The following is a 21,830-nucleotide window of genomic DNA, read 5'->3' as shown; positions in this document are numbered from 1 at the left end:
TCGCTTTATAAAGATTTTGATACGTAGCTCACAGCAGTGATTATCAGCCACACCACATTTTAAGAAGCAACCAAACTCCCAGCTACAGTTCTGATCCTACTTTAAGAAATACAGAGGCTGAAAGATGTATGAAACCATCTACCTACATAGTTGGTTTGCTTAGCAAGAAATACCAAAATGACCTAAGAAAAAAAGAATGCAAAACGAAACTCCAAAGTAATTAAATGGATTATTTACAAAACAGGTCAGGAAATAAACATCCCTCTGAAGTGGGATCCCACAAAAGCTAGAGAAGCTTTTTATTAAAAAAAAAAACCCAACACCAATGTGGAATACAGCATGTCTGCAGATAAAGATTACTCTCACTCAGTTTAGAGTGAAGCTTTAGAGGGGGAAAAAAACAAATGGGAGCAGGTCCCAAACAAAGCTATAACAAATTGCCACCATGCACAAAATAGAACCAAATGCTGAAATGACTGTAACCCTACTCCTTTTCTCCTCCTTTTTATAATACCAATGCTTTCCACTAAAATTATAAGGAACCTAACAAGATATTTCATTTTTATGAATGTTGTCACAATTTGACCAACAAATATACTAATCATTTTACTAACAGCCTTCTCTGCGTAATTGTGAGCATTAGATGAACTCCAAGGCCTGCTTCTCAGCTTCAGTTCTTCCTAATTATCCACCCTGCTATTGTAGTGTTATACAGTGCAGTATAGTACTGTTCAGGTGTGGGCGGGGTTGCAGGGTGTGAGGCACAGACCCTGGTTTCCCTTGTAAAACTTCCAAAAGATCTCACCTACAGCATTACCTATCCTGTAGTGATCTCTTACATCAAAGGCTGTCATTTCCACCTAAACCAATTACCAGATTTCCAAATTTCTGCCCAGATTTATTCAAATTTCCACTTTCTCTAAGCCGCCTTTCTATTCCATCACATCTAGATAGCTGATGGAACCTCTTTTCTAAAACAACTTTTAAAAGAGTGCAGCAATGATCCTGCAAGTTTAAATAGGCCTTAAAAATACATGAGTATACTTGATCCTCCAGTTCTGAGCAAGTTGGTCAAATCCCCAAAGACTGTGTCTATGGATCGCAAGACGTCAACTCTCAACACTGTAGTACGTATGTGATCGTACTAGCATATAAGAGTGATACAAGAAAAGTAGCTCAAGTAAAATGCTATTACGGAATGACTCTCCATGAACCACTCAATTGTGGAATATCAATGCCTAATGCTTGGCAAAAATTTTCAGTATTACTGACAACTCTGTAAAATCGACACAATTTGGTCCTACTGCTGCAGTTGCAAAGGCATCCATCCTCCTTTTAACAAACAGCAATTGGAAATCCTTTTAGAGATTTTCTGTTCTGCTACATTCAGAAGCAGAGAACATGGTTGTTAGATGAAGCAATTCTAAAAGGAGGAGCAAATTTTCATTTGCAATTAGCCATAAAAATTATCAGTATATCTGATCTTCAAATAAGTCCAGGAGAAGCTTGCTGTGAAAAGCCACCACAGCACTTTCCTTACTCATATTTACCTTTCCTTAAGACAAAAACAGTACCAAGTGGTTTGGAAATATTTTATGGTCTTTCGCAGGAACTCAACTCTGCTATACAGTCACAGAACAAATAACATTATGTTAGCATCTGTGAAAGACCACCACATTCTCTATTAGACTTACTGAAGTGAGCAAATCTCAGCTTTAAATTGAGAAGAATCATCAGATGTCTGGGCAAGTTTACTGGACTTCAATTTTAATTCATTTTCCAAAGAGTTTATTCTTTCTTTCAGGATAGAGACTGTAGTCTTTAGTTCACACCTTTCCATCTCAAACTGCAATTTGAAAAAAATAACCAAACATGTTATTGTTGTAGAAAGCTATCACAACTTGGGTTTTAAATATATTTAAGTTGAAAACAGCTAACAAAATTAATTGCTTGAAAAGTCGATCTGATTTTAGAAGTAATAAAATCTTAATTCCTAAAAATGCACTTACTCCTTGAATATTATTCTCCAGTTCTGAAATATCATGCTGCATCTTTGATTTTTCAAGGTTAGCTGCTTCTTGCTGAATCTGAAATAGAAATACAGAATTACATGTAATAAGATACACGTTTTTAGATTTAACCATAGAAATTTAAGCTTACTCTTTAAGAACACATTGCTCTACATTCTTAGATGAATGACCAAATGCAAAGTTCTCTCTATAAAACTACAGCACATTAGCTGAAAAATACACCACTGCAGTTCAATATAACATCACTGAGTATGGTTTTGGTTTTTGTTTTTTAAAGAAAAAGTAAATTTATATTTAGTCCCAACCAAATTAATATTTGTGAGTTGTTGTAAAAAGATTACTGAGCTGAGGGCCATACGAAAGGCCATATGAAAGGCTGCAAGCATGTATAGCCTAGTGTCCTAAGCTGTTTGAAATTAATTTATGAAATTATCATTAATATGAAATGTAAAACAGATTACAAAGCTAACTGGTCTTTCTCCAAGTCTATGAAAATTTTTTTTCAAAATTATTTGTCTGTTCTCTGTTTTCTGTGCATAAATGCAGTGAAATTATTAAACGAATTCTCAAACTTCCTAGAAATGCCCGAGATGAGTGTTTTTGTACAGATATTTCAAAGTGGCACACATACAAAACGTTGGTAGTCACCTACAAGAAGAAAGGATGGAGCTGGAAGCACATCTCTTCCACTGCATGCACATGCTTTAATCAAACAGGTCAGCGTTCCTGCATACAGGTACACTACAGTTCTCTGGTTTTGCAGTAGTAAATCAAACTATGGAAATATTTATTGTACAGTCAATCTTGATATGTGTTGTCTTTGGATCAGTCCATTACTATGATTTTAAATTTCTGAACTTTCAGGATGTTTTAAAAAAACTGTATACATTATATTAATGACCCAATAAAGAAGTCAGGGAACCACCCTCCCTGCCCCCAAATCATATGCTCTTGACTACAACCAAATAAGACGTTAATGCACATTAATACCAGACATCAAAAGGTCAGAGTAACAGGAAAATTATTGCATTAACAAGTATTTTTTTAAAGGTTAAAAATAATGAAACTTGGATTGCTATGAATTTAGCAACTCATATATTCACACAAATATTCTGTGGTTGGGGCTTCGTATCTAGGTTCTTCACACAAGGTGATGCCATGCTTGCCCTCAGATACCTAAAGCTTTTATTCCTCTCCCTCTATCCCCACCTAGGAACTGAATTTACAAGGATAATTCAGATAATTCATCACACTTTCTAAAGTGAGTTTGAAATCAGAGAAGTTCAAAAGTTACTAAAGAGGGCAACTGACAGCCAGCCAGACATAAATACAGCATTATTGTATAAGCCTTCCCTATATGCCACCTCACTGTAAGCAATGAAGCTATAAAAGCTCACCTTTAATTTTTCTCTGAGGCTTTCTTTTTCCGCTGTTAGTCTTCTAAAGTCAGTCAGTGCAATGTCTCTTTCTTCTTCCACACGACTTTGAGAAACTAAACTATGTTTCGCTTCTCTTCTCATCCTGTTCAATTCACCCTGAGACTTTAAAAGATTTTTGTTTGTTAGTACACATAGATTGCAATTAATACAGTGTATACACTAACAAAAAAGAAAGTTTCAATGCTGTTATTACAATAGAAGTGGTATTATAGTCTTATTTTTCCCTAGATAACTAGAATATATTCCCTAAATCACGCAGTGGCATGACAACTTATGCTGCCAACATACTCCTCATCCTTTTACTGTTCCAAGTGTAGCCTAACTTCACTCTGTTTTCTTATCAGTTAACTACTACTTCTTCCCTGCTTTCTAGCCTGTATCCTTACCCAACTTTTTTATGCATTCTACTGATTTTTTTCCCCCGATCTTTCTCATTTCTGAATGCCAGTACAGAAAGTTATAATAGCTTTGAAGTTAATATGCTAACTTTGGAATACATAATTTTATTGACAAGTAATAAAAATAGGTATATATTTTATTATTCTAGGTTGTACTCTAGTAGGTCTATACTCCTCAAGTTCTATTATAGAGACAAGTTTTTTCATTTAAAATAAGCAACAGTACAACAAGTGTTACTTGGTTATTTCAATGCCAATTATAAACAATCTCTTCTTACCTGCTCATAAAGAACATTTAATCTATCTCTTTCTGCAGTCAATAACTTGACATTGGATTGAATTTCTATCATGTGTTTTTCAAATCTGTCTAACATGGACCGTAGCTCATCTCTTTCTCTGGCGACCAATCGAAGATCTTCACTCTGCAAAATGATTAATAAAATTTACGTTAAAATATACTAATTGAAATATTTGGATAATTAATACATAAAAAAGAAAGAACTCACACTATTGGTAATACATGAAAAAATATATACATAATAAATCTTAATTGCAAGAAAAAGCCTGGCATTGGTGTTATAATTTAAACAATAAGAACTAACTGTTAAGGAGAAAGAGCAAAACAGCTAACAATTAGACTTCAACCTTTTACTGTTTATCATCTAGTTCTATTTATTTCAAACTGATCAATAATTACTCAATATGTTACTGTAAAATGTGAGTAGGAAAATAAAATGCAAGTTTACTGGAGTTTCTCTCAGTTAATTTTTTATGTTAAGAATGTAATTTTAAAAAATACTACAGTCCTTTACTGTTACTGAATTCAAAAATATATTTGATAGCTCCTTAAATGGTTCTACAGTATTTCCATTATTTTTTCAGCCTGTCTTGACAGCAGGAACTTTACCTTCTCTGGAGTCCTACGGCTTGGGCTAGGCCTTCGTTTTATCATTTTCTGAAGATATTCTAATTCTCGCTTATAATAATCTCTGTCGTCTTCTAAAGTCTTTACAAATGCATCTAGACGAGATGGAGATTTGTCTCCTAGGGCTATACCATATTCTAATCTCATTCGCTCTATTTCTAGGACAAGTTCTCGTTCTGCAGAAAAAGAAATAAAAATAACTGTATAGGACCTTCATGAATTTCCAAAAGACATTTGCATTTGGGATGGACTAACTCCCAGCAACCATCTGGGCAGCAAATCTGCTGAAAAGGAGGTAGGAATCCTGGTTGAATGTAGGCTAAACATGAGTGAGTAGTGTGCTTTGGAACCAATAGAGGCCTAACAGTATATTGGGCTGTATCAGTGGAGACACAGACTGAGGGATGCGATTATTCCCCTTTACTTAGCACTCATTAGATTGCATTTACAATATTGTGTTCAGTTTTGTCCCTCTAGTACAAGAAAGATGTTGATAAACTTGAGTGAGCCCAGGAGAGGCCCTCCAAGCTGGCCAGGGAGCAGAATACTTGCCCTACGGGGAATGGCTGAGGAAACTGGGCTTGTTCAGCCTGGAGAAGAGCTGGGGACACAAGAGCAGACTGACAATACCAAGAGAGGGTTATAGCGAACATGGAGCCTGTTTCTTCACAGAGGTACGCAGTAGGTAAACAAGGAACAATGGTGATTAATTGCTACAGGCAATTACAAGCAATACAGGGAAAAATATTTTTACCCTACGAATAAACAAACATTGGAATGGGCTGCTTAGAGATATTGTGGAATCGCCACCCCTGGAGGTTTTCAAGATCCAACTGGATAAAGCTCTCAAGAAACGCAGTCTGAATTCACTCCCTCAGAAAGACAGAGAATAAAAACAGTTTTGGACAAGAGAAATTATTTTGTATGAAACTGCCATAGCATTAGTATTAGGATGTCCTGTGGGATCACAGTAAAAGCTCAGCTTACAGTTCTCACGTACAGAATGAAAACATGTTTCCGTGACAAAAGTTTTCACTTAAATTCTGACTGAAGACCTACAGTCTTCTTTTAATTTATATATATCAAAGTCTTTCAGTATTATTAACTGTATCTTAACTAGGTAAGGTTTTCTATTTCAAAAATTATAGGAACATAATTTACAGGAATCTACATTTCATGCTCTACCTTTTATTTCTAAGTTCTCTGTTTTTTCCGTCAGCCTCTGTTTCTCTTGTTCAAGCTGGTTTAACAACAGTTCAAGATTCTTTTTATCATCTGCTTTTCCAAAGAGTTCTTCATTCAGTCTCTCGTTCTCCCTACGACATGAGCACAACTCCTGAAGTAACAAGTATTATTACAAAAATTAGAAGTGCCAATAGAGACATGAAAAATTATTTAATATTTGGTTAAACTTTTAATATTTTAACTTTTAATATTCAACACTGTTTACTTCTGCTTAACCTGTTTTATGCTTCAACATTTGTTAAAGGCCATCATTGTTTTTATACTACATTTTATTACCTCAGAGTAAGCATTACTTTTGACGCTGTTTGCAATCAGTAACAAAAACAAGCAAGATTAACCCTTGTTTAATTCAAGAAACCAACCAGAAGGATAGTGGAATACAAACATGGAAAAAAGAAATAACTAAAGCAAGAAATAGTTTTTAATGGCATTTAGTAACACTGTTGGTGTTAAAGTACATCACAATACAGCATCTCAGTCAACCCAACCCTGCAGCTCATCAAATACTATTTATTTGGCACGTCTTCTATCTGGTGCCCTGAAAATGAAAGATTTTTGTATTCACTAGAAATACTAAAACAAAACGCTGTACTCAAGTAACACAAAACTTGCTATACGCTGGAAATAGTTTGGTCTTCAAGGAATTAGTAATACTGATGTTTTTCATCTGGGCTACTATGCTTGCTTTCTGAGTGAGCCAAATATTGCATAATTATTCACATGCTGATTAAGAGACAAAGTAGTTTCTAAAGGAAGAAAATCCACTAGGATGTCATAACCCATTTGTGGTAACAATGGTTATGTTATGGAAATTACAACTTCAGACAGCAGAAATAAGGAAATATACAATAAGGACATAGTCAACCACACTGTGTACAGAGGTTTCTTTCTGTTTACTTTTGCAACAATATGATGTAGCTTCTTTAGCTCTTTCATTTATTAATTAGTAATTTATTACAATAGAGTTTTGGGTACTATAAAAGTTCTTGTTAATTGTTAAATTGTTAATTTTTTTTAACAAATGAAAGAGCCATGTGGATAACAGTATGATAAAAATGCTACAAACAAGAAATTAAAGTATTTTTACTTACTGATTTAAGCCTTGTTATCGTTTCTTCAAGATCCTGTATTTCACTGTGTTTTCTTTCAATTTCTTTCTATCAACCAAAATTAACCTATATGTTAGAAGGTATGTATTCAAAATTACAATTCCTTAGTTACAAAAAAATTAAGGAAACAGACTATTTTGTAAGAAATACAGTATAATTAGTTCCTTGTAGTCTGCCAAATTTTAAGTAGCAAAGCTCCTATGAACTGAAAGCACAAAAAATTTGTGGTATACACACCCATGCTCTTTTGGAGGACAACAAATAAATAAATCATTGCATGACTCCTCATAGAAAAAAAAATCCTCCAAACACAGGCATCACTGTTGCAAATATCTATTACCTATCAATAGTTTAAGTATTTCAGAATTTTATTTCATACTAAGCTAACAGGAGGAGGAAGACAGGTTGCCTCTCAACTAAACTCTTTTCACCTAATACAGTAAAGAGACAAAATTGCTGTGATTAATCATCTTTCAGTGAGAAATTATGTATAATATTAAGTAAACTGGAAAAAATATCTTTTTAATTTTCCTTTACAAGCCGATAGGTCATTTGTTGCAATTAAAAGATATAAAGCCACCTAAGAGCTGAGCAGATCCTTCACACTGTAACACGTTAGTGATTACCTTTGCTTCTCCTATTTCCTTATCTGCAGTCTCAAGCACAATTTCCTTGTGTCTTTCCAACTGCTGTGCCAAGTGGTCTATTTCATTCAGCTCTTGACATAGTTCTTCATTTTTATTGCTTAAATGCACTACCTCACTAGTCACATTTTGTTTAGTGTCCAAGAGGTCTTGAATGCGATTTTCAAGTTCTTTGTTCGTTTGCTGAAGATATTCAACCTGAAAGGTATTTTTCATTAAAACATTAATATGTATTGTTAAACTAGGTAGCAAAATTTTCTCCCCATCTTCTGAAATATAGTACATCTATATCTATAGTAAAAAAGGGACATCCTGTTAAAAATGGCAAGATTTTCTATTTTTAGAACTTAATGTTTATCAACATTTAAAAATACGATTTTACAAAGGTGAAGGGATTAATAACTACACTGTTCTTTACCTAGTCTCCAAAACCTGAGGTTTATTTTAAAAACAAAGTATTGAAAAGCAGAGATCTGTACAGAAAACTGTCTTGGGCATCAGTCTGGTAGACCCAGTGTACTCAAGAGTTTCCCTAAATTTCACAAGATATGAGGACACATTATTCTCTCCACCTTTGTAGTATATTTGCTAGGCTTAGTCTCACTGTTACTCCTTCATGAAAGTGAACTTTTACAGCTCAGATTCCCAAAACCTATCTTTCCCCCAACATATCTCAGCACCTTAAACACAACATCCTCAGAAATCCTGCTCATACAGACATTGTTTTTCCCAGTATACTTTCCCTGAGAGTAAAGGGAAGACAGGCAGGGATGTAGGGTAGAAATAAAAAATATACACAGTAAGTTACACTACCCAGGAAAAATGGGAGCCTGAAGCATCTTGAAAGATTCAAGATAACAGAGTTGCTCCACTTCCATCTCCACACAACTTTCCTCAAACTCCAGAAAGAAGTATTACTGTAGACACAGAAGAAAGTCTGAGCCCTCTCATAGTCACGAATACTACTACATAGGGATATCCATCCATTTATTGTCAAGAAAGAAAAGTGGTATATTGGCACTGAGCCTGAGCAAATAGTCTTGATGGCCCAAAACCAGCTTTATGCAGCTCTGGTCTCACTCTCCGTACAATCAATTTATGTTCAGCATGACTTACTAATTCAGGATCACTGAGCACAGCTGTACTGCTTCCAAGTCATAGCTCATTCTGTATTTTTGCAGCACTGAACCTAAGCTAAAACTCTGCAATGTGGCTCTCATGCCACTGTAAATCATGCACAATCAGTATACAAAAACCTCTAACTCAGTTGGAAAAACAAAGAATTGATGGTATAAATCAAGATGGGCTTCACTTGATCTGTATTCCAGCCTGTCCTGGTGTTTTGTTTTGGTTTTTTTGTTTTTTTTTTTACATCCCCATTCTGAGACCAATATTGAATGCATGCTAATATGCACAGTAAACACCTTTATCCTAAACTTATCCTTTCCTTGCGAGTCTATGTTGGAGTAAAGGTGGGGACCATTTGAATTCAGTGAGGAAGATTCCCCACTATCTGATGAGATTATCTGCAGGACAATTCCTTATCATAAGTACATATATCATTGTTAGTTCCTAAAAAATAAATTGTATGTACAGGGAAAAAAATAAATAAAAGAAAATAACTATTTTCGAACTTGGTGAAAACAGTGTATTGTACAGAAACTTTCTGAATACTCTCAGATTAACATTACTATGTACAGATGTGAGTTCATAGAATTCTTTACCAAAACCATTCCAATAGACTTTTAGAACAAGAAATGAAATTTCCTTAGACAAGAAACACTGCCAACTGAAAAGCAAAGCAAGTTAAATTGATTGATTTTATATCTAATAGTGATTTTTTTTTAGAGCTAGAAGTTTTGTGGGTTTTTTTAGATTGCTAGTATTTTTAGTTTTGACTAAACAGTAATAAATTCATTACCTGCAAATTCAAATGGGCGATAAGCTTCTCATTACTTTTACTTCTCGATTCCAGAGAGATAACCTCATGAGAACGCCCACCATCCAATGCTAACACTAGGCGCTCTATTTCTTTGTCTCTTAGCTCAACCTTTGATAAAAAAAAAAAAAAAAAAGTTCTTTGGTATCTTCTATACCATTGAATAGAACCTTTGTTCAAATAAACACCTATATAACATTCAGTAAAAAGATATGCACCTGCCAATGCAATTTTTATCTTTAATATCCTTTTTTTAAAAAAAAAAAATCTGGATTTTTCTGAAAAAAGTATTTCTTTGAAAGAAAAATAAATGAATCAAATAGAATTTGTGGGAAAAAAAAACCCTGACACAATTCCAACTAGATTATTTTCTTGAACAGAAACCAACAATTTTCATTTAAAGTGAAGTTAATGAATGTTGGAAATTAACCATCTGAGACTAGCATTTACATTTAGGGAAAAAGCTTTTAAATCAGCTAATTCAACGACTATTTCAGTCACTGAAAAAGACAGGGAATACTGGAAGAGGAAAATCAAGATGTGAACAAAAAGAAAAAAAAAAGAGGACGGTGTCCACTCATCCCCAGATATTGAAAGATATAACAACATACGAACAATCGATGCGATTCCCTCACTTAAAGGTTATACATATCTTATCAATCCACTCTAATTAAAATATTGTAAAATCTGTTGTTTATAAATTAACTTTCAAAAATAAAAAATTCAAAAAATACAACCAGTCCAAACAGTGAAAAAAATTATCCTAAGATATCTAGATCAAATTACTATTTTGGACCAGTTAATGCTTCTGCACTAAAAACCCTAGACATACACAAATTCTACTTACGATCATCAAATTTAGCTTATTTAATGTAATTTTAATACAGAAAATATATCAGCAAAAGCAGCGGACAAGTATTTTATCATTGCTGCTACCTCCAAAAGCAGAGGACAGAAATAGGTCAATGTAGGCAAGTCAGAATAATTGTATTTCACCAGCCCTACAATGCATTCCCAATGAGGATAAAACACAAATTACAATCAAGGCCACTGCAATGGCTACTGCAGCCAAATAATAATAATAAAAAAAAAGAAAATAAATCTGTAAACATACCTGTTTGCTATAATTTTTCATTCCACGTTCAGATATCTCCAGTTTTTCCTGCAGCTCTGTTACTTCTGACTGAAGTTCATGAATTCTGAAATGTAGCAATATACTGTTTATGTGGATTCATGGCAAAATCATATGTACACAACAATTCAATATTAGTATTTTCTCTTTGCTCCTGAATGTAAATATTTCATAAAAAAATAGTCTTCTTCATATAAAATATGAATGTAGAAGCCATTGTTTGAGATATTGTAGCAGGTTGACCTTGGCTGGCTGCCAGAACCCCCACCCAGCTGCTCTCTTCACTCCCCCTCCTCAACAGGATGGGGGAGAAAATAAGATGAAAAAGCTCATGAGTCAAGATAAAGACAGGGAGACATTTACCAATTACTGTCACAAGCAACATACGACTTGACTTTGGGAAGCTTAATTTAATTTATCGTCAACTAAAAATATAGTAGGATAGTGAGAAACAAAGTCAAACTAAAAACACCTCTGCTTTTTTTCCAAGCTCAATTTCACTGCTTCAGTTGCAACTCTTATACCTCCCCTCTACCCCAAGTAGTGCAGCAGGGGTGGGGAATGGGAGCTGCAGTCAGTTCATAACACTTCGTAACACTTCAGCTTTGCTGCTCCTTCCTCCTCACATTGTTCCCCTGTTCCAGCATGGAGTCCCTCCCACGGGATACAGTCCTTCATGCACTGCTCCAGCATGGGTCATCTCCTGGTGGTACAGTCCTTCAGGAGCAGACTGCTCCAGTGTGGGTCCCTCATGGGCCACAGCTCCTGCCAGGAAACCTACTCCTACATGGGCTCCTCTCCATGAGCTGCAGTTCCGGCCAGGAGCCAGCTCCATGGGCTGCAGCTTCCTTCAGGGCATATCCACTTGCTCCAGCATGGGTTCCTCCAGGGGCTGCAGTGTGGATATCTGCTCTGACACAGTCCTCCATGGGCTGCAGGTGGATATCTCATCTGATGTGGTGCTCTCCACAGGCCGCATGGACAACCTGCATCACCATGGTCTTCTCCATGGGCTGCAAGGGAATATCTGCTCCGGTGCCTGGAAGCACCTCCTCCCTCTCCTCCTTCACTGACCTTGGTGTCCCCAGGGTTGTTTCTCTCATATTTTTCCTACTCCTCCCTCTCACTGCTGCTGCGCAGCATTGTTTTTCACCCTTTCTTAAATACATTTTCACAGGGGACCCACCAGTTGGCTGATGGCCTCAGCTGTGACCTGTGGTGGGTCTGTTTTGAAGCCAGGTGGAACTGGCTGTGTCCAGCACAGCATAGCTGCTGGTCTTTTCTCAGAGAACCCACCCCTGCAGTCCCCCCACTGCTAACACCTTGCCATGTAAACTCTCTACAAATATATTCTAAATAAGAAAAGAGAATTGACTTGAACCTTTCATAATACAGGTTCCCAAGCCAAAAATGGTATTTAAACAAACAAACAAAAAACCAAACAAAAATCAAGACTATTTTAGTTTTCCAAAGTAAGAAAAATCAGTTTACTCCTATGCAAAACACTACACCTGGCTTTTTTCCAGAATACCGAATCTAAAATTAGGGATAACAGTAAAACCACTATAGAAATCTTAAAATAAATATTTTAAGGAAATACGTAGCTTATTAAATATCCATTGCAACTTTGTCACAGGCAGCACTGCCAATCACTAAGCAAAATCCTATTTAAGAACTACAGTGCTCTTAAAACATCATGAAATACCATTTTGTTTGAGGCAAATTTGAAAGGCAGGAGGAGGGCAGGGATTGGAAAAATCACTGCAAATATTTAACACCTGTACTTCAAAGTTTAAAGTTCTTTAGATTACCGATTATCAGCCACCTGAAGAAGGTCTGCGATATAAGGGTCCTCTGGCTGAGGAACTGGATAGGCACTTACACCCGATGGAGGGACAGGCTGGTCTATCTGCATGCGTTGACGCCTGAAGGGAATGCTTCTTTTCCTGCCACCTAAAAGCCCAAACCCAAAGGCCTATTAGTTGGAGTTAAAGCAAGGCAGTCTTCTTTAATACAAAATGAAATTTCCTATTATCCCACTGCTGCTGAACTGGCACATTTCACCATTTTAATCTTACTGTAATAAGTTGATAAAATTTGTACGTTCTAGACAACACCATTCTTGCAGGTTAGTATTAGCTTTGTCAAAGTTCAGTTTTGTAATACGGAAACATGCAAGTTCAGTAGAGGTAATTTTCCCCAGTGCTTAAGACCCTAAATATTCTACAGTTCAAACTTGTTCAATCTGTTAGGGATTTACCTTACTAAAAAAGCTAAATTAAAATAACACAAAAGACATTTTTTTTTCCACATTCATGAACTATTTTATGACTGAACTAACCCCTGCATTGTTTAGTAATGTTTTTTTCTTTCTATCCTATTGTCATTTCAGTGAATGAATATCATAAGCATATCAAACAGAGTAGGGTATTTGCTTGCATGGTAACATTATACTAAAAACAAAGCAAAACATAGCATTATTTCCAGAGAACAATTACTCTTCATCACACGATTAAATAAGAACATAAAATATTTGATGACATGGTATAGAAAAATCCCACAAGACTGATGACCAAGGGGCAAGTATGCAGAAAGATAGACCAAAGTGTAACATTGTATCTTTGAAGTGAAGGACATGAAATGCAGAAAGGTGTGGAAAAATAGAGAGGAATTTTAATTTCACCTAACTGCTTATTAATTTCCCTCAAATGCCAAAAATACATAGGAAATTCAATGACTTGGAAAGAAAAGACAATTTCAGAATTTCACAAAATACTTCTTACTATTTCCCTTTAGCTTGAAAAAAAAAAAAAGAAAAAGGAAGCCCTAGAGAAAGAAATTCACCTGAAAGTAACATCCAGAACATTTTAAGTAATCAAAAGACTCTTTAAATACTGTAAGCTTTCAGAGGGTTGGAATATTTGTTTGTAGACATATTTTGCATCTTGCTGCTTTTAGATCTTGGTTAAAAAACCTGAATTAGTTACTTACACTTCATCAATTAGCTGTCAAAAAGATTCAAGTGTCAAACAACCTGCCTCTGACTAAATTAGGTGCAGCATTAAAAAATAAAAATAGCTGTTGATTAACAGTGCTTTCTAGTCACATTTTAACTTAAATTGTCTTCTATTGAATCTAATTTTGTATTCCAATTTATCTATAACACAAGAGATGTGCCAATGAAACTTCTTCCATACAAAGAAAAAGACTGAATACAGAGCCAATACTTTCAAAAGATAATGTTATTCTATTGGATAGTTATTTTACTGTAGTAACTTCTCTTCCTAGAAGAAAAAAAAAAAAAAAAGATTATGTTCTGAATACCCAAAAAAAGTCCAGAAAAAAGTTAAAATATCTGTGATTATTTACACTCACCAGGTGTTTGCACCACTGCTTGCAGATTCTTCTCCTGAAGCTGCTGAATTTTTTCAGTCTTGGCTCTGTTCTCTTTTTCCAGCATTTTAATTTTATGTATGTATTGGTTATTCAGAAATTTCAAGTCAGCAGTTTCATGTTCAACCCGCCTTAAGGAGGCTTTCAAATCTTCAAGGGAGAGAAAAAGCAATGTTATCTTTCTTATTCATTATTATTTTTCCTAGTAGCACCAGAATAGGCATAAAGAGAATCTTATATTATTTTTCCATAACATGAAATTTTCAAATACACATACATATCTGTATATATATATATACACACACACAAACATACATATTTATACATGTTATAAAAATAAACCCTTTGTAGAATAAAGGCATATTTAACAGCAGTATTCAATTTCAAATTAAAAAGTAGCATTTCAAGGTATGAAAATATATGTTAAAAAGTTCTAACATTTTCATGTTTGATTAAAACAATGATTTGTAGGACCTCAGAAGCTTTTTAACTACAAAAGAAATGTCTGTGCATGAGCCTTAATTCATTAAAGGCACCGAAGTCAATGACCACTCACACTCACTTATAAGTACAGATAAATTAATCTGTGGATCAAGGATTTAGCTGCAATTTATCTTTTTGGCATATTAGTATTAAAAAGAAGTATCATAATTTTTATATTACCTTTAACATGACGATCAGATTGCTCTTTCAGTTTTAATATTTCTAAATGTAGTTCATTATTTTCCCTGGTAAGTTTAGCATTCTCTGTTTTATAAGGTTCCAAAATAGCATCATAATTGCTGCATTCTTTTTCAGTTTTTCCAGCAGATAACTTTGCACTGCGCAAGCTCTCAGTTGTATGAACTAGGTCACTAGAATAAAGGAGCATCAGACACGTTAGAAATGTTATCAGCCTTTACACTGCAGATGCAGATATTTATTATGACCTGAGAAACAAAACCCTTTCCCTGAGAACATGTTAACTGTAGAACAAATGTGTTCAAAGAAAGGCAAAGAGAACATTCATGTAAGAAAAACTGAAAGACAGGAATCAATCTCTTAAAGTAGGAAAGGACAGGGCAAATATAAAAAAAAATAAGATATTTAGAAAGCATATCAGGAGTTTACATCTGATTAGTCAATAAAGTCTCTTCTCTACATAAAGTGAGCTATTCAAAATTGGCAAGATGATTTTTTCCTCCAAGCACTACGCAAGTCGTAGCACTACTTATCACAGAAGAAACTTGAAGAATTAAAAAACCCAGAAGGTTACTAGTATTTATACGGAGATCAGAAGGTCCATAAAAGAGATTAGTGGTAAGTAGCTATAAATATTTTTGTGAAAATAATATCAAAGTGATTAAGAGATTAAACACCAGAGTTAGATTGAGAGATTAGACACCAGAGTGAGACTTAATGTTGAAGGCAGGTTACTCCACATCTGCCTACCTATGGTTCTTCCATCTGTATTACATGACAGAGAGCAACAGAATCAGAATACCTACATTTGGCGTGTTTAGCCAAATATAACTGGATTACTATGGAAATTACTATGTTCACATCCAAGCCATGAAATGGCAGATATATTAAGAGGGTCACCTGAAGAATTGTTTTTCTTCTGTTATGTGTCCTGTAACAACTGCAGAGATAGCAAATTTAAACTTCTCCAAATGAGATCATAAAAAATGGAGCTGTGAATGTTTTAAGTCATGGTACAGACAACAGGGATTACCTTTTATACAACCAGTTATAAGAGTGTGTCCTTTAAGCACATATCAATAGTGACTATTCTTGGATCTCTTATGAGAAAGAAATTTAATTTTCCTAGACCATAGATCCTTAGAAATAATTCTACTGAATTAAATGAAATCTTAAGATGTTCTCATCACTTAAGCAAACACATTTGACTTCATCATACACAGGAATTGAATGTTAGCTCTGAAGTAACATTGCTTGAAAATAATCTCCAGACTAAGCATTCTCCCTTAGATGTCAGAAATCAAACAATACCTACTATGTGATTACTATGTTATTAATGAATCTCCTTTTGTATACCTAAAAAGCTTTTCCACCAAAGGTAAACTCTCCACTCCCAATGGTTGTCGATAGCCCAGCTGATCTAGACGTTTCCTGAGATTTATGAACCTCCGCTCTGCAGTTGTAGTCATTGTAAACACACCTCCAAAGCAGCTCTTGTCACAGTCAAGAAAAATAGGACACCTGCAAAAGATTCTGTTACAGCATTTGTCCTTTAAAGAAGGAATAATACCGAAAAAAGTAATGGAAAAACCATTTTTTGTGTAGGAAATACAGTGCATAAGCATGTCATTAAAATTTAAGTAAGCCAAAAGAGAATCCTAGAGCAACTAAAGTTTTAAACATATTTACATATTTCTTTAAAAAAAAATTTTGCCTTGGCAATTAGTTTTCTTTCCTAACATCTTAGAGTATGAACATAGATGATTTTTTTTTTTCCAGTATGTAAGAACTGAACTCTGAAAAGATCTTTCTGTGGGAAGACTGAGAAGTAGATTCTGATTTTTTTGAACCATGGTATCTTCCACAATGCAAATTGACAGATTATTCTCAAAAACCCCATATATTTTTTTCTTTCATGTATAAATCTTACTTTCAAAGTTTACAAGGCAGTACTTAACTTTCACCAACAATTTGTAAAATTGCATTAAGTGTGTAAAATTTTAAAGACAGATTAACTTTGAACATCTCTTTTCTATGAGGGAAAACAGGAATGAAAAAAACCCACTGGTGTACTGTAGTCCTACCTGCATCGTTTTCTGGAAAATACAGTTCAAGGATCAGAGGGGTTTTTTTTCTTTTGACTGATTAGTTATCTTTTTATTACTAACCTGATCTAAAGGGGGCCGGATCAGCACTACTGTGTCTGATTCCAGATGAGAATTTTGCTTTTGCCATGTACATTTGAGGGAGGAAGAATTTTTACATCATTATGTCCTTCTGGATTTAGAGATAGAATGAGAAAAGAAACGGAATCCTAAAGTTGATGCTCCTGAATATGTGAAAACATCTCTTCAATAGTTAGAAATATTTTTGAAAAACAGTTATTTCTGTAAAATATTTTTCCCTTACTTTTCTTCAGAAGTTTCAGTATTAACCTACTGGCTGCAAAGACCTCAGCAGCCAAACTATCAATCTGAGGAAGCATTGTTTGCATCTCATATAGAGGGGATAGAATATAGGTATTATTTAACCATGCTGTTTCACAATCCCCCAGATTTTAAAAAGATATTAAATAAATATATGCAGGTATTTGAAAATAAAATTATTTATGAACAATGAAAGGAGAAAACATGCAAGTTTCTCTCATGTCTGAGGCTGGAAATTAAGATTTCATCTCATTGTCTCAAAACACTACAAATAATTCTAGCAACAGGATTGTGCTTACCAGGTACTGCTCCATGGATGAGAGAAAATCACCGGTCTTATGAGCACAGCATCTGTTCCAGGTACTGCCAAAATACTTGTTTGAAGAGGCTCAGGATATTGAGATATTAACTAAGCAACGGCATGGAGAACAATCCCTTACATATTGTACTGGGATGGTTGAAGGAGAAGGAGGCACACTTCCTTCCACTAAATGGTAACTGTTAATGTACTAAGTGGAAGTCAATGTACTCCTGTGTGCTAAATGCTCTTTGTTCTCCTTTGGCAGCCAAAGATAAAAGCTAAAAGTGATGAAACCTTGGTATTTCTGCATTAATGTTGAGGATTCTGTGTTGAGTTCAGGAAAACAGTGATTGTGTTACTGTGTCTAGATCTAGTCTCAGGAACATCTTATACTAATACAGAAGTAAGCTGACAACTCTTGAGCCCATCTTCTCCTTAACAAGAACTAGATCAGTTAAAAAGATTAGTCTAAAATCATTCATCAGACCTGATTTATTAGCTCGTATTTTGGAAAGAGAAAGGATTTTTCTACTAATCACATTCAGAAGGTTTTACAGAAGAAACATCAAGAACAAATGTGTGTCACAGCTTGTAAGGGAATAAAGTTTCGCTACAGTAACTGTGGCGAAAATATATGGACAGATGTTGGCACTCCAGTAACTGTGGCTAGGGAGTAGATACAGGATCTTGCTAAATCACTGCAATGGATGTTTAAGTGAGGTGTAGTTACCTAAACATACCCTAATATTGAGATGTACCAACAGCTTTCTGGTTGAATCACTCTCCTTCCTAAAGGCTGGGAATTTTTAATTCAAGACATTATTGCCACCAGAATCAAACAAGAAAGGGTATTATCTTATATTCCCTAGAGCCACACCTGATCCAAAATTAGTCCAGGAAATGACCAGCTGCAGTATAGGTCCAAAAGATGTCCAGGAATGAAAGTAAGAAGAACTGGGGGTCGTTATTTCAGAGAGCTTAACATAGATATCAAAGTCTTCAAAGACAATAATCGTCGTACACTCTTTGTTGGAAGGAAATTATGTGTCAGTAATTCCAGACATCTGTTATTACAGACAACCATAGCATAAATCTCATATCCTAAACTTAAAGTCCATCACTAGTCTTACCACGACATCAAAAAGTATCTAGAAACTTCTCCATCAGGAAAATTTGGTTTTCTGGAAATATAAAATGAATATGTGAACAGCTGTACTGATTCAGTTGAATCCAAGAGCAGTCTGACCCAATGTGCCTCTGGCAGCTGTCACAGCAAGAGTATAAAAACATAAGAAACATGAGCCAATCTTACTCCTACATACCTTCTCTTTCTATAAGCCTACAGCACAGGGACTTGATGGGCCTAAAGTTGAACTGAAATCATTATAATAGTACCTGATAGACCTTTCTTAGACATGTCTAATTGTTTTCTTGAATCTTTTGCACTTTTATATTGAAATAGCCTGTGGCAATGAATTTGCAATTTTAACTGTATGTCTGGAAAAGCATACCATAAATTCATGGGGGTGTGCATGTCCACCCCACCCCCCTTTTTTTTCTTTTTATTGTAAGACATACTAAATAATCATTCCTTTATTCATGCTTTCATTCATTCATGATGGCACCTTTAGCAAATCTGTTTTCCAAAATTTTCTAGTAGCTTCTCCCGCTTGTCCCTTTTCCATGCTTTTTCTGAGATTGAGATCACTCTGAGCAGCCATAAAGATTCTTTGCTGTAGTCGTCACTATTCATAATGATTCCTAACTTATCATTTGCCTTTCTGATTGCTCTAAAGCATCAGCTAGATGGTTTCTCAGTGACACTAACATTTCTTTTTCTGAGCAGTAACTGCCACTTCAGAGCCCATGATGTGTATTACTTTGCCTTTATTGACACTGTTCCTTAACTCCCACTTTATTACTCAGTCCAGCGATACTCTTCCACAACCCTTGGACTGCTCTTAAGACGTCCATATAATGAGCAAATTGTGCCCATTGCTGTTTAACTCATCCTTTCAGATCACCAATCAGTTAAACAGCAGAAAATCCTCTGCACATTCACCGTAAGGTAGTACTTTCCAGCCTTTCTTTTAACCACTTAGTGGGCTATTAGATGATCTTTTCTCCATTTCTGAAAGAGATCTGCTTTCTTAAAAACTTAGCTAAAGAACCTTCTTAAAAGCTTTTTGGAAATCCAAGTTTTCTTCGTCATTCTTACCCAGTCAACTCAATCCCGAATATCCTTTTCTTTAAAGAAACTTAATAGCCTTGTGAATCACGATTGAGTCATGGTGAAAGGTGTGTTGAACTTACTAGATTTGTCTGTAAATTTGCAAAGTACTGGAAAGCACTCTTAACAACTTTGATATTTCCCACGAGATAGGCTATGTTAGCTCCATAAATAGTTGACATCATTCATTATCTAAATATTTCATGCAATTTAGTGCCACTAGGAAGAAAATATAATTTCCATTTTAGATGAAAAACAGAAAATCAGATAAACAAACAAAAAGGGAAAATCAAGTGGTACTTTAAATTTCCAGAGGATTTATCAAGATGTCTAAATGAGTGCATCTTTCAGTTACTCACAGAAGAGATATTCATAGCCAATAATCTCCTTTTTTGTTCCTCCTTTGTTCACGAAGACTGCTAAAGATGACAACTCTCATGTGCTTCATGTTGTGACATGCCTGGATGGTTGTGAGCAGTGTTTTGAAGACACAGGTGTTTATGAAATAGACATATTTAGCAGGTATGAACTGTTCCCTATTGTTCTAAGTCACCAATGAATGAAATTGAACATTGACATGAAAGATGGACAATAATGAAACTTCAAATCCAGTTCCTTTAGGCTATGAGTATAAAATCAATTTGCATAAAATTGTGCGAAAGAAGCAATGTTAAAAGGTATTAGACTAACCATTACAGGCAGAATACAAACCAGAAAAGCTTTCACACATTGAAGCCCTCCTTTCAGTCTGAAAACAATGCAGCAAAATTCACGGTGAGTATAAGTTAAGAACTGTTCCAGATGCGATACTTGTGTTATCAATAAGAAAATGTAATAATAAAAAAGCAGAGCAAAGATGTATCTTGGCCGTGGAAGGTATAATACAGTCACTGAGCCATGTGGAAGAAAGAGAAAACTACACAGCTGACAATAGAACACAAAGAAACTAGCACAGACAAATTTCTATGCTATGAAATCAGTTTTTTACTGAGTCTATAACATTAACACCACGGACAATTATGAACTGGAGTTTCCAGTCTCAATTCTGGGAAATACCAAAATGCATTTTTCATTCACCAGAACTGATACGCTAAAGGCTTTTATTCTTTTGTTTGATGCATGTGAAATATGTTTACAAAACATCTGTTCCTGTCCTGTAATTACTGGTCACATAGCTCGTTCTGCTACGAAGAGCTAGTTTTGTTTTCACCCAGGTGAAAGGGCATGTAGCAGACCAACCATTTGACTATAGCAATGCTCCAATACGTGCCTCTATACAGTCCATGGACACCAAAGGCTACGTTGTGAAATGCTGTTACTGCAACATCACTTTCAAGAGACACTGCAGTAGCCTGTGCTTGTTTTGGCGAAGTCCCTTTCCAAGTTGAATTACTGGGATTTCACTTCCGACTAGATATTCATGCACCACGTTTGCTATGAAGCGTCGCCGCGTCGCCACGTTGCCAATAGAAAGACAACCGTTGCTCTAGAAAAACAGATTACTTCTTTAAAGAGCCACCACAACCTTTAAGAAAACCCTATCAATTATGAGCCGGCTCGTGACCTGTCTCCCCCAACCGGAAGCTTTACGGACCTTTCTGCAACCCCAACCTACACCTGCCCCTTTTCAAACAGGTTTATTTTTACTTTTTCCACCCTCCCTCCGGGCCGGTCTTACCACACATACCGTTAAAAGCAAATTCTCGCAGAGCGAGCCGCTAAGGAGTAGCCGAGATGTTTCAGCGAGGCTTCGGCAGAGACGCAGCTCCGGCGGGGAAGGGGAGGCTCTCTGCAGAGAGCCCCGAGACGACGAGAGACCGGCGTGTAGGCCAGAGGCCGGGGCGGGCCGCCCAGGCTAATCTGCGCTCCCCAGGGGCAGAACGGACGGAAGCGGCCCAGCCCCACGCTGTCCTCAGGGCTGCTGCAACGGCCGCTGCA

At 35.7% G+C, this 21,830-nt stretch overlaps 1 protein-coding gene across 1 annotated transcript in view; it reads right to left on the bottom strand.

The window, feature by feature from the left end:
• The window catches only part of CEP135 (centrosomal protein 135kDa), a 39,330-nt gene extending 17,715 nt beyond the window's left edge, over positions 1-21,615 (bottom strand). The window contains exons 1-14 of the mRNA XM_010574525.1: positions 21,580-21,615; positions 16,292-16,456; positions 14,918-15,108; positions 14,237-14,404; positions 12,673-12,814; positions 10,844-10,928; positions 9,712-9,840; positions 7,773-7,988; positions 7,129-7,194; positions 5,978-6,128; positions 4,770-4,968; positions 4,146-4,287; positions 3,395-3,571; positions 1,695-1,891 (exon numbers count right to left, since the gene is read on the bottom strand). Coding sequence (XP_010572827.1) covers positions 1,695-1,891; positions 3,395-3,571; positions 4,146-4,287; positions 4,770-4,968; positions 5,978-6,128; positions 7,129-7,194; positions 7,773-7,988; positions 9,712-9,840; positions 10,844-10,928; positions 12,673-12,814; positions 14,237-14,404; positions 14,918-15,108; positions 16,292-16,404 — 1,976 coding nt within the window. The 5' untranslated portion in view covers positions 16,405-16,456; positions 21,580-21,615. The remainder of the gene's footprint in view (positions 1-1,694; positions 1,892-3,394; positions 3,572-4,145; positions 4,288-4,769; positions 4,969-5,977; positions 6,129-7,128; positions 7,195-7,772; positions 7,989-9,711; positions 9,841-10,843; positions 10,929-12,672; positions 12,815-14,236; positions 14,405-14,917; positions 15,109-16,291; positions 16,457-21,579) is intronic.
• Positions 21,616-21,830: the final 215 nt, after the last annotated feature.

The sequence above is a fragment of the Haliaeetus leucocephalus genome, unplaced genomic scaffold (genome assembly GCF_000737465.1).
Source record: "Haliaeetus leucocephalus isolate CR32 unplaced genomic scaffold, Haliaeetus_leucocephalus-4.0 Scaffold439, whole genome shotgun sequence".
Taxonomy (NCBI): Eukaryota; Metazoa; Chordata; class Aves; order Accipitriformes; family Accipitridae; genus Haliaeetus; species Haliaeetus leucocephalus.
The sequence above is the reverse complement of the archived record's forward strand: the minus strand, read 5'-3'. Positions and strand labels throughout refer to the sequence as shown.